Genomic DNA, 18135 nt, shown 5'->3' on the forward strand with positions numbered 1-18135 from the left:
ACAAAAAGTGAAGTTCTTAGAGAGATTAAATCTTTATTATAGGTACAAGAGAGTTATTAGAAGTTTTTTTAGAGACACATATTAAAAGTTTTAGAGAGATTACATTTCTATTATAGGTACAATATTTTAAAGTTAGTAAGGCGTATATAAATAAATCAAAATAAGACTGAAATAATAAGATGAAATAGTAAAGTAACGTTAAATTCTTTTTTTTATATACCATTTAATAGAAGTTTAGGTAATATTTAGCTTAGCTTAGGAAGTATTAAAGTCGAGATTTTATTACAATTAGATTAGTGACGGCTTATAGGCACTAAAAGACTATTTAAAAGTTAGGATCAATTTCATTCACTGTGGGCACTGTTTTGATGAAGTGAATTAGTGAACGGAAAAAAAAAGGGACGAAAAGACACGACGTGAAAGTACGTGAACTAGTAATAGGTTATAAAATACCAGTTTTAGTATAGGGAAAATATGAACTTTTGTGTAAAATAGGAAAAAGAATATACATGTTTAGGGAAAAATTGATTGATCTGAAATGTACCATGTTACAGTTAGTTAGCATAGTTAGGAAATTTAATTTTTCAAAATAGTATTAGGCAACCATAAACATGTTGTAAAAGGGAAAGAGAAATATATCTCATTTTAAAACAGGGAGATGTAATATAGTTGGGACAACCTATATAAATTAAGTTGTAAATATCTTTATCAAAATATAATGTAGTGTATTAGCCATGCTCGAAGACAATGACTCCTGACCGTGAATTAATACGTGAGGTTTACATATTAGGTAGTGTATAAAAATGCAGCATAGGTAAATTCAAGAGTTGTTATAATTAGATACTTGATATGTACAAATGTGTGGTATAGGTAATGATTTGTATTTGTAAACAACTATGGTTGAATCACCGTTTATACGATGTAAATATAAAGTTATCCAAACAATAGAGTTTTAATTAATTGGGACCAAGAAGACATTAACAACACACCTATTTAATACAGTGATATTTGCAAACTTTTTTGTTGATACGTCTTTTATTATTTAATTGGTCCTTCAAACAGAAGCATCTAAGCAATGTATACATATGAGATCATCAGAACACAAAAGGTGTAAATGTCAAGTTTTGAGAAAACTTTGTTCAAAGTTCTAGACAAATTTAAAAATCTAAGTACATACTAGCATTGATTAATAAGTACATAGATACCTCACCTTTAGGTAAAACCGAATTCAGTGTTAAACTCCGCCCACTTACACCTCTTTGCCCCTCAAGTCTAAGTACTAACTGGCTGGACGGTGGCGACATTTATTGAAATTTTTGCCAAGATTGAAAAATAAATTTGAGTCGCTTGGCTGGCGTAACAGACAACGATATAAGGGTAGTATTCAGCATTTTAACAAATAATTTTAACGCGATTGTAATCTCTATTTTGGAATTCCGATTTTACTTCAGATAAAACGCTAAAAATTGATTAATAAAAATAGTGAAGAGGTTTCTTAAAAATTATTTAATTATTAATACACTACAAAAAAACAACAAAATGGAAAATACATAATAAAATTAGCAGTGATAATTCACATGTAAATTATTTTTTGCAATTTGTAAAAGAATGATATTTTCAGAACTAATGCGAAATAAACTATTTGAAGTTGATATACAGAATTTCTTTCCAGATCTAACCCATTCACCCCAGGTAAAATATTGCAAAACCTCCGAATTTTAAAGAATCCATTGGATTGGCATGAAATTTGGTATACATATATACTGATAAAATGACAGGGAATTTCCAACATATAAATAGTTGAGGGCCATCTGCCTAGGAACAATAGGTAAAAGCTGATAAACGGACAGGATTAGAAAGTTTAAAACATCACTAATTAGATCATATTTCAAAACAAAGTAAATAAGTATATTTGAATGTTAATTCTTTTCAAACTAAGACAGTAAAATTAAAATTTTAGGAAAAAAAGATATTTATTATTTATTGTTCTCAAGAAGTACTTTCATTATTGACAATATCGAAACATTTTATTATTAAAAGTCGAGAACAATTAAAAACCACGTTCATGTTTATATGAAAGTACTTTAAAAATGAAGGTATATTACTCTTGAGAAGAATTAATATTTTTTAACAAAATTGGTATACGACTCATAATATTTGACATCTGATTCTTTCATTTTGAGTTTTAGGACGTGCAAGTTTTTATCAATAATACATTTTTCCCTAAACTGAATAAAAAAAGTTTCCATATGATTCCAATGTTTTAAGACATACTGATATTGTTTTCCTGATATTATAAAATACTTGTTAATATCTACTGTGTATATAAACTAAAGCTAATAGTGTAGTTTAACATTCAGTTGAGTCTACGATTATTTACCCGTGCGTCATTAATACCTGACGAGATAAAACACATACTTTTGATCTAGCATCATTCTCTTCCACGCATGAAACTAAAGACAAACCAGCTACCGCCTGTTATTAAGTAAAAACACATGTTTTTTATGAACGCACTAGACTAACTCTATTGCGCACAATAGAGAAAAACTTTTCTAGAGGATTTTGGTTCAGAAAAGATGTTAAAAGATATGACACATTATATTATTTTTGAAGTTCCTCCCACAAACATAAAACTGAGAAAATGGTCCACTGAAAGCCGTGTAGACAGTGAATATTATTTCTCTCTTTTTGATTTTCAAAAACTTTAATTTTTTTAAAATATTCTAAACCTGCTTTTAAGTTTTCAGTTTACTTGCTTAAAGTTGACATTGGCTTTCTGTTTGGATTACTATCACTACAATATTTGCTGTTAAGACCATCAAAAATATTATTTATAATTTTCAAAAATTCGGCAGTAAGAGAAGCCGTTTTGGTGTGTAACTGCCCTACAGACATTGCTGTTGATATTGCTGAGGCAATTGAGTTGGAAAAAATTTGTGCTGCTAATTTTACACGCATTTTTTGAAAATTATTAGGGTTTATATGAACGTTTGTCATTTTCACCATGCATCGTGCTCTCACACTGGTTCTATCGATGTTGTATGTGTATTCAATATCTTGCCACGATATTTGTTTAGAATCGGCAAAAAACGTCAACTTTTTGTTAAGAAAATTATTTCTTAGACTTTTTAATAAGTGGGGTGTATCGAACACAGTGAAAATCCTCTGATTTACTATTTCTATTGCAGGCTGATCCTTACATGCGCCTAATAGCTTACATAAAGCTCTATTATTAGATGCTTGATCACACAACACTTTTGGTATATACCCAATATTTTGTAATTTTGAAACAACTTCAACTACAATGTTTTTTAAGTTGTCGCTATGTATTGGACCACCTGTAGCAAGCCGCGTAGCCTTATGTAGCAAGCTGCGCATCATGAAAACCAGACCTGTGTTGGCAAGTTTGTTTGTTCTGTTCTTCCTAAAGCACCTAAATCTTGAAACCCTTCTACAATGTCATCTAATTTATTGTACTCCAATTGTTTTTTCAAAGAAATTTCATCAAACATTAAGACAAATTTTTTTCCACTCATCCATTGTCTCTACTTTTTTCTTCAACTTGTCAATTAAGGAAATGTTTAAACCAGTTATTAATTTTATGACACGCAACCAAGTTTGAATTGTTTTTAGTGAAGGTAAGATAAAGTTAAGAGATCTAATTAAAAATTTTTAACAACTAGGAGACTTATAATAAATGGCCAGAGCTAAATCCTTTTCATTGTGACTCCATTGTGAACGAGTTTTGTGTGAAAACTGCATATTAACAAAAGTGTGCACGTATATGCTTTTATTTTCTAACAGTACCTCTATCATGAATTTGGTTGCCGATTTTCTGTTTTTTGTTGTTCTTCTACAACGCTGACTGTTCTTCTGACGGCACTTCTTCTTTAAAGCATTTACTTGATACTCCAATTTTTTTACCTTCTCCTTCAATTCAGTTTCAAGTTTTGTGGGCAAATTAATATCAAAACTGGAAATATCACTGAGACTACTACTTGATCTCTTAGACGATGGAGTTGACCTAACCATACAATCGCCACTTGTAGATTTTTTACGTTTCGTACCGCAATAAACGTATGTAGAGCATAATACTGGTGGGGTATCACCTAAAATAGGTTATCATTGAAATGTATGTGTAATAATTTTAATTAAAGCAAAACAAGCATCTCCGTTATTTTTGGAGCGATACTAACAACGCATTCATATTTTAAAAAAATCTCTTTTGATTTAATTGTATAAAAAATATATAAATCACTCAATATCAACTGATTTTATATAAAATATATTTTAATAGTATTATTCTCATTGACAAAGCGCATTAGGCAAACATAAAAATATTTCCAAAGTTGAGTACTCACCTAAATCAGTTGCTAACTGTGCAAATTTTAGAGGAACAGCATTTTTCCTTAATAACTTTGTTTGGCCACTTTGGTAAATATGTTCCACTGTATAATGATGCTGGCAAATTACCCTCTGTTTCAGGTCACTGATATCCATCAATATAATATCAATATTTCCGCAGTTTTTTTGCCAAATTTTTGTGCGCTCTACTAGTCCGTTCTTTAACGGTAAAATATTGCAAAACCTCTAAATTTTAAAGAACCGCTTGGATTGACATGAAATTTGGCATACACATAGCTAACAAGTCAAAGAAAAAAAGTGATATTGTGCCGATATGTGCTTTTGCCCTGGGGGTGGTTTTCACCCCCTCTTATGGGTGAAAAAATATTCGTCCAAAGAAAGTCAGGAAATGGATAAACTGGCTAATTTTAAGTAACTTTTGTTCTATAGAGTTTTTTCACTAAGTCATGAACTTAATCGTTACGACTTCACAAGTTTCTTGACTTGTGTATATATTGTTTATATGATCTGTAAGTTTCATCGGTTCAAAGTCCTTATTATTGAAAGGGCTGTAGTTAAAAGGGGTTGAACGAGTCACTGATCACGAATGTATGCAAATTTAGAAACACCAAATCTTAATCAAGACTATTTTTGTTTTTCAAGATTTTTGGTATCTCTAACAATTTTGTAAGTTATTTTGAAAAAAAGCATATTTTTCAAAATTTAAATTTTTAAAAATTTTACTTTACAGATCATATAAACAAAACATAAGTAAAATAATTTTTGGGGCGGTGACGATTAATTTCATTTAAGTTGCTAATTAGGGGGTGGTCCTCCCGATTTTTTTTTGCAAAAACACAAGGGACCAACTTTATTTTGAGCGTAACTTGCTTAAATTTAATGTTAGAAACTTTTTGTAAAAACAAAAATAAAGCTTTTTTTAAACACTTTAAAAAAGTTATAATGGGTTTTCCCCAAAAAGTGCTTAATTTTTTGGATATTTCTCGTCGAAATATTCTATTTGAAATTTGGTGAATATGAATCTATTTTTCATTGGCTATAACTCTGGTTCTACGAGATCCAGAGACCTAACGCGTACAACATTTTTTTTTACTTTTTTATAGGCTATATTTTTGCTAAGAACGTTTTTTTCGACAAAATACTTATAGGTCTGGATCCCGCGTATGAAAAAAAAGTTGATTAATAGCAAGCTGAAAATTTGTTAATAGCTTAAGGGTGTCGAGTCGGACAAACTTTGATATATGGGAACACTGGAACAGGGGCAGTTTTAATTGTGGAACAGCTTAAAAATTTGGAACGGTCAGACCACGAAAACGGCACATTTATTTTGTCCGACAGAACAGACTTACAACTCTCCGAACAGAGATTAAACTCTCATGCAAAAATCAGACTGCTATTTATCACCTGTCATAATTCTCTAATAGAACTAATAGAATAATAAAGCTCTATAGAACAAAAGTTACTTAAAATTAGTCAGTTTACCCATTTCCGGACTTATTTTGGACATATATTTTTTCACCCAAAAGAGGGGGTGAAAGTCACCCCCAGGGAAAAAGCACACATCGGCACAATATCACTTTTTCTCTTTGACATGTAAGCTATACGTATGCCAAATTTCATGTCAATCCAAGCGGTTCTTTAAAATTTAGACCAAAAACCGTGAAAGAATGGACTATACGTCTTTCAGGGGAAATTTAAAGAAAGATATATTATTATTTGTTCCATCGTTTCTTTCAAAACATCCCGCGTAAACACACTTATGCGTTACAGAGGCCATTTTATCTAAAATGTGAGTCCTTTTTTTTTTAATTTTGCTATAACTTATCACAACACTTGTCACAGATAATACACCTATAGGGTAAGTTCGGCCCTGACACTACTCCTACCTCCTCGCAAGTCAGAGAGGGAATGAGAAATCTCGATACGGTTTTCGAGTAGCGCCATCTAGTTGTTGATACGTCTTTCGGTTACCAAGAGGTGAGCTATCTAGAGGAATATTTATAATCAATGATACTAGTTAGCATTTTTTTAATGACATCTCATTTTTGATCATGTTATTGTTTAGTTTATGTGGAAAGTTTGCATCCACCATCTTTTCTATGTGTCCATTTTTGTATCTATGTAACCCAATTTCCTAAAAATTGTCACTTACGCCCCATGTGTTCTAGGAGCCTCATATGAGGCGACGAGAACCAGAGTGGCCTAACTGATAAGAACATTACTTTACATAGTGTATGTTGACCAAGATGATTCTTGGTCAACATACAGTACATCAGTAGAGTAGAGTAATATAGGATTTATATGTGTATACGTATAATTTTAGGAGAAAAACTAGCCAAAGAACTGAAAGCAGTAAAGTATGTCGAGTGTTCCGCCTTAACCCAGAAAGGACTGAAGAATGTTTTTGATGAAGCGATTCTTGCAGCTCTAGAACCACCAGAACCAGTCAAGCGCAAAAAGTGTGTCATCTTGTAAATCTAATTACACACCTTTAAACCCCATCAGAAAGTATCAAAAGTATTTCTAAGGAGGGACAAAATAGCCCAAAACAAGGACAATTTTTTATCTCTTTCCTGAAGTTGGCATCGAGTTGAAAATTAATACTTTTGGTATATGCGGCTGTTGGTAGGACTTTCTTGTATTATTTCTTCCAACATATTGGATTTTCTTCCTATTTGATGTGTGTTTGTGCACAATAATTAATTGAAAAACCATTTTACAGGGTGTACCATAATTGTTAGATACTTTAGTTAAATGATAATAGATGGCATCATTTGAGATAAAATTTGATTTTTATTCACGAATTTTCTCCATGTATTCTTTGTTATGTATTAAAATGTACAATTTATATTCAAATTGAATCTTTGACATCAAAGTCGTGGCGCCATCTAGCAGCTCTTTTGAAATTTATACCATTTTCGTATTATCTGTACATATTTAGTTGTAACACAGATGGGGAGAGGCATTATTTTACACCCTGTATAATAATTGATTGATTTGAATGCAAGAAACATACAATTTATTCCAGAGAAAGCTAACCACAGCATCTAGGACATATCCAAAGTCCTATAATCTTTCAATTTGTCTGTGCTAACTTCTAACCTCTTTTTTACAAACTTATCAAACGTTTGACTTCTGTTAAAGCTTTTTAACTAATATAGATTGTCTAAAAGGGCAGTAATCGTTTACTTTTGTTTCTTCCGGTATGCTCAAAAACCATCAACACAGTTTGTAGAGGAACTAAAATTTTTGGAGAGACTGAAGGAGACGTTGACAGGGGTTCTCATACCTGCCTAGAGAAGATAATACAATAATACATTTTATATATTTATTAATAATATAGTAATAATGTTGCGCGTGCGTTGTCTACTAAGCATTGTGGATTTGGTCGATCTTCCGATTTAGTTTAAGAAATAAAAATATATGGGCAACTTTTTTTTGGTTTTGTTTCCTGGCCTTGGTGTGAAACCTTAGCCACGTAATTACTATAACTATCTCGGGGGAGTAATGTGTAGTGTGTGTTGAGTAAATGGGTTGTTACTTAGTAAATTCGGCTTCGTAAAGACAAAGTTTCTACCCAGACTGGATTCGAACTTATTGGGTTCAAAGGTAGGCTCTCTTACCACTGAGCCACGGAAGCTTGTACCCGTCTTTGTTAAGATTAGTTTATAGTTGGCGAAGAACATTTCAGTAAGTTTAGCTCGCGTATTTCGCCTCTAATCTTGGAAAAAATATATGGACGTGTTTCAAATTTCAAACAAATTGTTTATTTTAAGAAAAACGTTACGAAAACATATTTAGTTCAAAAGTACTAATTCCTCAATATATTTCATTATTTGAACTAACATTTTTTTTATCCTGATTATTGATTTAGAGATGTGTACAAATCAACAATGCATTAGTGAATCCTTCACTCTCTCTTAGTGTACATAATTTGAAACAATTAATTTTACATCCAATTATAGGTCCATGACATGTGACACATTCATGTCATATATCATTAAGTAGCAATTGCTCAATTCTATGCTTTCGAAATTATAAAGTAAATCCTTTCTGCACCAGTAAAACAGAATTGAACAATTGTGTCAGCAGAAACATATATTTTTGGATAGTAATGGGAGTCGAATGAGTGTCCTTAGATAGGATTTTGTTATGATTAAAGTAAACTTTATTGTAACTTACTGAGCATGGGGATACGTGAGCGTGGGGATATACTCGGACATTTACTCAAATAATCCTTATTTTTGAAGCTTGGTTAGGCAAATACAGAGACAACTTAAAAACAGGTTAATTTCAAATTTTCTTTGCCACACTCGGTGAAATAGTCGGACAAGTTTGCTAGTAAAATACTAAGACAACTTAAAAACACAGATATGTTAAAAAAAATCATAATGCAGATGTGGGGCTAAACTAAGACATGTGGGAATGTCCGGGTATTTCACCACAACTATGATTAGAAAAGGCAAATATTAATCGGATAATAAAAAGGTATTTTCAGATATCTTCCTTTTAACCCAGGTATTTCCAACAAATCAATTAGTGCAATATTAGGATATTGCTCATAAACACCACAAAGCAGCCGATTGAACAAATCTTAGTATCTCTCCAGATAGCTTATGAAATTTTACATCAGATAGAGCAGATAACTCAAAAGTCAAATATTTGAAGATATCCTAGTATTGTTCTAGTGCGACGATATATATACCAAAAAATTATAATTTAAAAATAAAAATCGACCTGTTTCGGGATTTTTCTCCAGAGTCGCCCATTCTCGAGAAAATAAATGTATTCCAACTCAAACGTTCTCACTGTATAAAAAATGAGACTAAAAGACATAAAAAATAGACAGATCTGATGTTTTCGAAATCCCTAATATTTCGTACAGTTGTTCACATAAACATCTTTTTGGAAAAATAATAGAGTAATTAATAGAAATACGGACCGTTTTGTAGCTGTTTTAAGAAATCCTTATCGAAAAAACACCATTCAACTCTCATTTCGTCCTGACAATTGTTTTAAATGTATTGAGGATTAAGGATTTTTTATTTATATACAGGTTCGTTTCCTTCTGGTTAGGTTTTTTCGTTAATTTAGGTTTCACATTACGTAAAAATGGTGCTAACACACAAAAAGAGTTTCGAAAGAGGGGCAGATATATTTAAAACAATTTACCAAGGTGCAGGGGATCCAAAAAATTATCACTCTTTGTAATGAAGAAAGTTGAAGATTAAAATATGAGAATGGAGAGATTGTTTACGAAGCAACATTTTTGTTCAATGAACTGTATTTTTGTTGGAGAGAAATTTAAACATTAACAATTAAGAGAATATTTGCATTGTGGACATTGTTTGTCAGACAAAAAACCTAGTAGAATGTTTTAACAATGCGATTTATTATTAATCCAACGGAAAGGCATATTGAATATCCTGTACATTTTAACATTAATTTAAAAATTATAATTCGTGAATATCGACATCCATATTCTAAATATAGACTTGGAACTAACAAATGACTAAAATTTTTGGATTCCCCGATAGCACCAACGTGAAATTACACAATAAAATGTATCAACAGTTGAATAATTTTTTACGCTAGAGCATATGTATATAAACTCGAGAGAATGGAGTGTGTGTGATAATTTTGTATTTTATTTAACTGCATTTATGTTTGGAGTTTTAAAATGAGTATTGAAAACATATTTCCAGATTTTAGTACTAATTGAGCATATTTTTTAGTGTGTACAGAAAAGTTTGAATGTTGTGTAATCTAAGTATTCTAATATAAAGTTATTTAATACATGAAATAAACATTTATATGTAAACTAAATATTCTTTTATTTCTTTCCCAGTTCCGTAATCGTTTGCCTATTAATAATATCAAGTAATAATTTGGGCATTTCTACTAAAATCAATCAAGATCCAGTAAAAGTAAACAAACCGAGACACGTTAATTGTTATGGGCCATTTCACGAACATACGCCTGTTTTGGATTACTTCGACAACGAATATTTTACTGTGCAACATAAGAAGTACGAAAGTAAATGGCGCTAATAATTATTCAAATAAACAACAATGTAATTTTGCAATTTACTTTCGTTCTTCTTATTTTGCACAGTAAAATATCCGTTGTCGAAGTAATCCCAAACAGGCGTATGTTCGTGGAATAGGGTATATAAGGAGTACTCCTGAATTATGATTTACAATGTATAAAATTTGAAAATCATATTCGTCGCTGGGCCATCGAGGTGTAAACATCGTTAAAGCGCTCCGAAAAATCGATGATATCAACAACAAAACATACAGAGTGATCCAATAAATCTACAAATGGCACAAACAAACAATAACCAACTACAGTGGCAGCCAACAATGATTTAACCAACCAGAAAATTCAATGAATATGCCAACTATGCAGACAGTATATACAAAACTATTGCTCTCAACCAGTTCAGCAGCAAATTACGGCATCCAGTAAAAATTGTGCAAATATCGAAAACAGAGAAACTCACTATATCGCTCCCCGACTTCGTTAAACCGTTGATTGATAAATACGGAAAGATACGAAAGCCTATGCATTATTTTGTTGTCTTCAAAACCTGCCCGTATAGTGGCGCGCCTAGCTTAAATTTGTTGGAACTAGCCTTAGAGGGAAGTGTAAAATTCTCCCTACTCAAGGAACTAGCCAAGAACACGCGGTTATTTTACGTGACCCGTATTCAAAATTTTAACGCAGCAGTCACTATCATATTAATCTGTATTAATTTTTTTTGTTTTTGTTTCTGCAAAAATGTTGAAAATATAAATTGACTATAGAGTTTTTTTCACTAGTCTTGACCTCACAAGTAAATACTTTTCGAGTTATTTGCGAGTGAATATATTCATTTCTCAAAAAATAGTACGTTTTTAGACGGATTTTCGCAAATAACTAAAAAAGGAAGTATTTCACCAAAAAATCATTCATAGCAAAAATACAGCTTACCAAATCGTGAAAAAAATGTTTTATATAAATATGACATATTATGAAGTCGTAGACCCAGTAAAAGCAGAGTTGTAGCTAATGAAAAGTAGGTTCTTATTACAGTAGACTCCCGTAAGTTCGGCCACCTCGGAACCGGACCCTAGGCCGAACTAACCGATGCTTATCTAAAAAATGCCCATTTATTGTTTGTATGGATCTAGCAAAAACAAAACATTTGTACATTAAGTAGAAGACAACACAGAGGAATACTCTGACATATTTTACATAATATATGAAAAGATAGACCGTTACAAAAATACTATAAAACAATACTTAAAGAAATCTAGGCCTAATAAAATTTAAAAATATTATTGCACATTGGTGGTTTGGCTTCTTAAACACTTAAAAAAAGTCAGTAATTTTTTTCTGAATTTTCTTTTCTAATGATTTTTGATGTGCAAAATGTGTGACTAATGCTCAGAGAGCCGGCCGGACTAAGCGGAGACCGAACTTACGGGAGTCTACTGTATTTGTCAAATTCAAAATTGAATATTTCTACATGAAATAACCAAAAAATTAAGAACTTTTCGGGGAAAACTCATCATAACTTTTTTAAAAAGTTTAATCAGCTTTATTTTTTTTTGAGTTTCTAGTATCAGAAGTAAACAAGTTGCGCACAAAATAAAGTTGATCCCTTTTTTTGTAAAAAAAATCTAAAAATCACCTCCTAATTAGCATCTCAAATGAAATTAAGCAGTAGCGCTTCATAAGTTACTTTACATATGTATGCTTATTATAGAGGATCTGTAAGTTTCATCGGTTCAAAGTGCTTATTTTTGAAAGGCTGCAGTTAAAAGGGCTTCAATGAGTCACTAATCACGAGTATATGCAAATTCGGAACAGCCATATCTTAACCAATTTTCAGAAAACCAAAACCTTTACACTTTGGGATATTTCGTATCACTGATAATTAGAAAGTTATTTAAAAAAGGCATTTTTTTTTTCAAAATAAAAAAAATACTGTAAAACTAAATTTACGATGAAACTTACAGATCATATGTATTATAAACAATACATAAGTAAAGTCACTTGTGAAGCGGTAACAATAATTTGATTTTATTCGTCTTGAGGGGCCAAACGAAAAACACAAACTACTTTTTTTCTTTTTAAATCGTGTTCTGTTGTGATTTATAGCAAATTTATAGCATCTCTTTCGAAATAAAAATGTTATGCAAGTTCCCTTTTAGAGGGTGATTTTCACGCTTTTTTAAAACTATCTTTTACAAAAAAGGACCAACTGTATTTTCAGCGTAACGTGCTTACTTATGCTAGAAACTTTTTTAAAAACAAAGCTTTTTTAAACACTTTAAAAAAGTTGCGATGAGTTTTCCCAGAAATGTGCTTTATTTTTTGGTTATTTCACGTTGAAATATTCGATTTGGAATTTGAGGAATAAGAACTTACTTTTTAAAACGTTTTTACATACTTGGCTTGGTTGGTGTCACGGACTCCGCTAATTTTGTAATCCATTTTAAAAATAGTTCTAGGCTAACTAGGTACTTGAAATTTTCAGCATAGCTCAGAGCTGACTAACAATACCATATTTAACTGCTGTTGTATGGATAAATGGATTTTTTTAAATTTCAAACTATTTTAAAAATGTGATTTTTTATGACATTTTATATTAACTATGACATTTGAATTCCATTTTAACGTAAGTCAAAACATCGAGAGCCGATAGCTCAGTGGTAGAGCGTTAGACCGGAGATCTACATGTCCTGAGTTCAAATCCTACGTGTCGCTTACCTTTTTTTAATTTTTTTAATACATAATTAAAACTTAATATACTTAAAATTCATATTTTATAAGTTAATTATTATATATGCCATTGTAAACAACCGTGTTATTATAAAAAGTACTTTTTTATACTAGTGTAATTTTTGGAAAATAATCGACCTCAGAGGTAAACTACACTATGTGTTTAGCGTGTGTTTGCAACAAAGTTAAGAGCACTTAGGATGTTAATAAAAATCTGATATATCCCATAATTGATTGAAAAGCCATTACCTGCTATTGTATGGATAAATTAATGTTTTTAAATTTCAAACTATTTTAAAAATGTGATTAATGCTATGACATTTAAATTCCATTTTAACGTAAGATAAGACATAGAGACCTGATAGCTCATTGGTAGAACGTTAGGCCGGAGATCGAGAGGTCCTGGGTTCGGAACCTGCCTGTCGCTTACCTTTTTTAAATTTTTTTAATACATAATTTTATTAAAAGTTAATATACTTAAAATTCATACTTTATAAGTTAATTATTATATTATGCCATTTTAAACAACCGTGGTATTATAAAAAGTACTTTTTTATACTAGTGTAATTTTTGGAATTATAATCTCATCCTCGGAGTTTAAACTACACTATGTTATTTGGAGTAACTGTGTTTAGCGTGTGTTTGCAACAAAGTTAAGAGCACTTAGGATGTTGATAAAAATCTGATATATCCCATAATTGGTTGAAAGACCATATTACAACGACAGAAACCGCAGCCGGCTGCGTTAATAAAATAATGCAGTATTAACTATCACTGCGAGATATCGTCGCCGTGTTCTTTGATTTATATGAGTTTAAAGTCGATTACAAAATTCTTTTATGACATAGAAATTGAAACAACAAAATAATTTTATATTGAGTCCTATAAATAATAAAAACGTTTTATTATAAAAAGTTATTTTTCATAAAAGTGTAATTATGTAGCTACAACTCTGCTTATACTGAGTATAAAGACTTTATACAGACATTTTTTTTTAATTTTTTATAAAGTATATTTTTATTGAATACTTTTTTCGATAAAATACTTATTTATTGTGTTATTTGCGTAAAACCGTCTAAAAACGTGTTTTTTTTTTTGTTAAAAAACGAACATATTCACTCTCAAATAACTCGAAAAGTATTAGCTTAGTGAAAAAACTCAATGGAACAAAACTTGCTACAATTAATCAGTTTATCCACTTGATAGATACTAGATAGTATTAGACTTATTGATATTATAGCTACCTATCCTTATACAAAGTGGATTTAGAAAGTCCACATCTACATTAGACAACCTAGTGGATATTGAATCTGTAATTCATGGGTCATTTGGATGTGATAAAGTATGTTTGGCTTATGGCTATCTTTTATTATATTTTATAACGCGTGCCATTTGGGGATTAGATATAAGAATTCTATATTAAGTTGGTCAATTCCAGGAAATATAAAATTTATTAGTAATTTCCTATATAGACGAAACTTATTTGAATAGATAACGTTCTTTTAGACTCAAAAATCCAATTAAACGTCATTCCTTAATGGTCTACTCGTTGCACTTTTCCTTATTGCCATCAATGACATCGCTAAATCACTTAACTCACTAGTCATTTACAAATTAGAGAATTGGTCAAACACTACTGGCCTAGAATTTTCTCCCACTAAAACGAAAACAATAATCTTCAGTAAAACTCCAAAGAAACACATTATACTACCAAAAATCTACCTAAAGAATTTCTTCTTCGACTTTTTCTTTTATATAGGCAGTACTGCCTGTTTTTCTTCAACGGTGCCTTTCATTCTGTCCCTAAATTGTCATTCCATCTTTTCCTTGGGCTTCCTATACTTCTTCGGCCTAACGGTGACTTGTCCCTGGCTATTCTTACTATCCTTGATTCAGACATCCTGCTTATGTGTTGATTCCACTCTTTTTTTCTATTCTTTACCCAGGTATTTATATTGTCTACCCCACATATGCATATGATTTCCTCACTTCTTACCCTGTCCCGTGGTCCTTTTCCAGCAATCCTTCTTAAGATCTTCATTTTGTTGGTATCCAGACGTCTTTGTATTTTGCTTGCATCTGGTCTTGTTTCGGCAGTGTAAGTCATAACTGGTCTAATAACTTCAGTCAAATGACTTATATATTCGGTCCTTTGTTTCCACTCTAAGGTATTTGTTTTTCCAAATTGTGTTGTTTAAGCATCCGGCCGTTCTACTGGCTTTAATTATTAGTCTTTAACCTCTTCTTCGATATTATTGTCGGCTGATAGATTAATTCCCAGGTATTTACTTTTATTGTCTAAGTCCAATTTGCATCTTATTGGTTCTTTGGATATTACTAAGCTTTTTGTTTTTTGGGCTGATATTTTCATATTCATTTCTTTTGCGTTAATGTTGAATTCGTGCAGTAATCTTTGTAGGTCGTCTTCGCACTCTGCTACTAACACGGTGTCATCAGCGTAACAGAGTATTTTTATCTCTTTATCGCCAATTTTTTACCCTCTTTTTTCTTCACTTGTTTTATTATTGCATCCAGCGTTATGTTAAACAGTAGAGGGCTTAGTGAATCTCCTTGCTTGATTCCTGTGTTTGCTTCTATATGGGTTCTGTTATTATTCCATTGACTTTCATTTCTATTTTATTTCGTACATAAATGTTTTCTATCAGTTTTATAATATCCAGTGGTAAATTTTTGTCATATAGTAGGTGTATCACGTCTTGTAATTGTATTCTATCAAACGCTTTCTCTAGGTATATAAAACAGAAAAACCCTCGCTTGTTATACTCTAATGATTTCTCCGCTATTTGTCTTATCACAAAAACTGCATCGTTATGATTTTCCCCTTCTAAATCCTTGTTGTTCAACCGATATATTTATGCACGCCATTATTTTCTTCATCATTATTTTTGTTGGGAGTTTCAGTATTTTTTATCCGTAAATTTATCCCTCTATAATTACTGGGGTCTGCCCTATCACTTTTCTTAAATAACGCTATCATCTGAGTGGTACTCCATTCTTCTGGAATTCTTCCTGTATTTATTATTTTACTTATCAGAATATTCAGTTCTTTGTGAAGTCTCTCTCCTCCGTATTTTAAAAGTTCATTAGCTATTCCATCTTTTCCTGGTGCTTTTCGATTTTACATCTGTTTTAAGGCGTTCGTTATATCTTCCTCTTTAATTTCTGTTTGCTCATCCGATTCTAATCCTGGTTTTCCAGTTCTTCATGATTAGCTGTTTGATACAGGTTTTCTAGGTAAGTTGTCCATGTATTTGTATCAATATGTTTTACTTCTATCAATTCATTCATCTCTGCTGTTTGACCTCTTATCATTTTCCACATATCCTTTTGCATCCCGTATAAGTCGTGCTCCATCTCTTTTGAAAATGCTTACCAATGTTCTGTTTTCTTCCTTCTTACTATTGAGTTTATCTCATTTCAAACTCTTTTATATTCTTCACATATGTTTGTCTCGTTCTTTTGAATTTGTATTCTAGCTAGATTTTCTTTTTTCTTGGCATTTTATTTTTATTTCTTCACAGATCCATGGGGTGTTTTCCTTTTCTTTCGTATATGTTTACTTATCTTACGTTCTCCAAGTGCGTCCGTTGCTGCCATTTTGATATTATCTCTAATCTTCCTCCAACTTTCTTCTATGTCTTCATCTGGTGTTATGTAGTTTTCGTTCAGTACTTTTTGCAGTCTTCTCTGGTATAGATCTCGTGTTGACAAGTCTTGTAGCTGTTCTACCTTTATTCTTGTCCCACATTCAATAGGGTCTTTTTTCCTGTTTTTTTGTAGATGTATTCTGATTTTTCCAAGTACTAGGTTGTGATCACTTCCGATATTAGCTGCACTTAAACATCTTATGTCTAGTACTTGAGAATGATGGATGTTTCTGTTTGTCAATATATAATCAATATCGGATCTGTGTGCTCTTGTATTTTTGAATGTATATTTTTCTTGATCTTTGTGTCTCAAGAACGTATTGTTTATTCGAAATTCGTTCTGAGAGCAAAAGTTAATAAGTAGTTCCTAAAGAGTTTACAATAAATTATTCAGAATTGATTAACTTCTTGGGAATAAAACTGGATAATCGTCTATCTTGGTAAGACAATATACACTCACTCCGACTGTCAGCTCAAACGGGCTCAACTTAATGACAAATATCTCTCATAAACAATGGGATGTCGACGTCCAAACTCTTATCAATCTCTTGTTCACTGAAATTTGGGTTTCAACCTGAGATACAGTCGGAAAAATGAAAGAATACCCATGAACGAACATATAAAACACTCTGTATTTTCCTGTCACCATGTCGCAAAGAAAATTGCCCAGCGCAAGTACATGTAATAATAATTATTACATGTAGCCCAGTCGGGATACCATTTGACCTTGCATTAGGAGCTGCCCCAAATTTTATTTTTCTAATCTTTGGGAGGGGTCAATAGTAGTATAAATTTAAAATCTCGACTGAATTCGACCGTTGCGTTAGCCGCCATCTTGATTTTAAACGAGAACCGTTTTTGCTCAATATCTCCGCCATTTTCAACTTTTCGACAAAAAGTATACAAATTGTTGAAAATACGATTTTCTATAATTTCGTTTATTATAATTTTTTTCGTGCGGTCCATATTTTCCGAGTTATGGGGAAAAATCTGTGACAGTTAAAGCATAATTATTGATTTATTGAATTATCTCGTTTATTATTACTTTTACAACAAATTTAACCTATACAAAAATGAAGAGAATTAAATTTTGTACAATTTTGATCTCCTTCAGTTTTTTGATAAAATCAATATTTAAGGTAGTACGTATGCGGTAAAGGCTCGAGGGTAAGACTCGATTGATTTTAAAGCAATTGTTTTTGTTCAATATCTTCCCCATTTTCAACTTTTCGACAAAAAGTGTAAGGACTGAAATTGTTGCAATCACGATTTACTACAATTTTTCGAGAGAACCAAGTGGCGGGTCTAAGAGGGGGGATGGGAAAATTCC

At 31.6% G+C, this 18135-nt stretch overlaps 1 protein-coding gene across 1 annotated transcript in view; it reads left to right on the forward strand.

The window, feature by feature from the left end:
- LOC126883167 (cdc42 homolog) overlaps positions 1-10191 on the forward strand; it is a 75967-nt gene extending 65776 nt beyond the window's left edge. The window contains exon 6 of the mRNA XM_050648416.1: positions 6689-10191. Within this exon, the coding sequence (XP_050504373.1) occupies positions 6689-6840 (152 nt within the window). The 3' untranslated portion in view covers positions 6841-10191. The remainder of the gene's footprint in view (positions 1-6688) is intronic.
- Positions 10192-18135: the final 7944 nt, after the last annotated feature.

This window comes from Diabrotica virgifera, chromosome 4, assembly GCF_917563875.1.
Source record: "Diabrotica virgifera virgifera chromosome 4, PGI_DIABVI_V3a".
Taxonomy (NCBI): Eukaryota; Metazoa; Arthropoda; class Insecta; order Coleoptera; family Chrysomelidae; genus Diabrotica; species Diabrotica virgifera.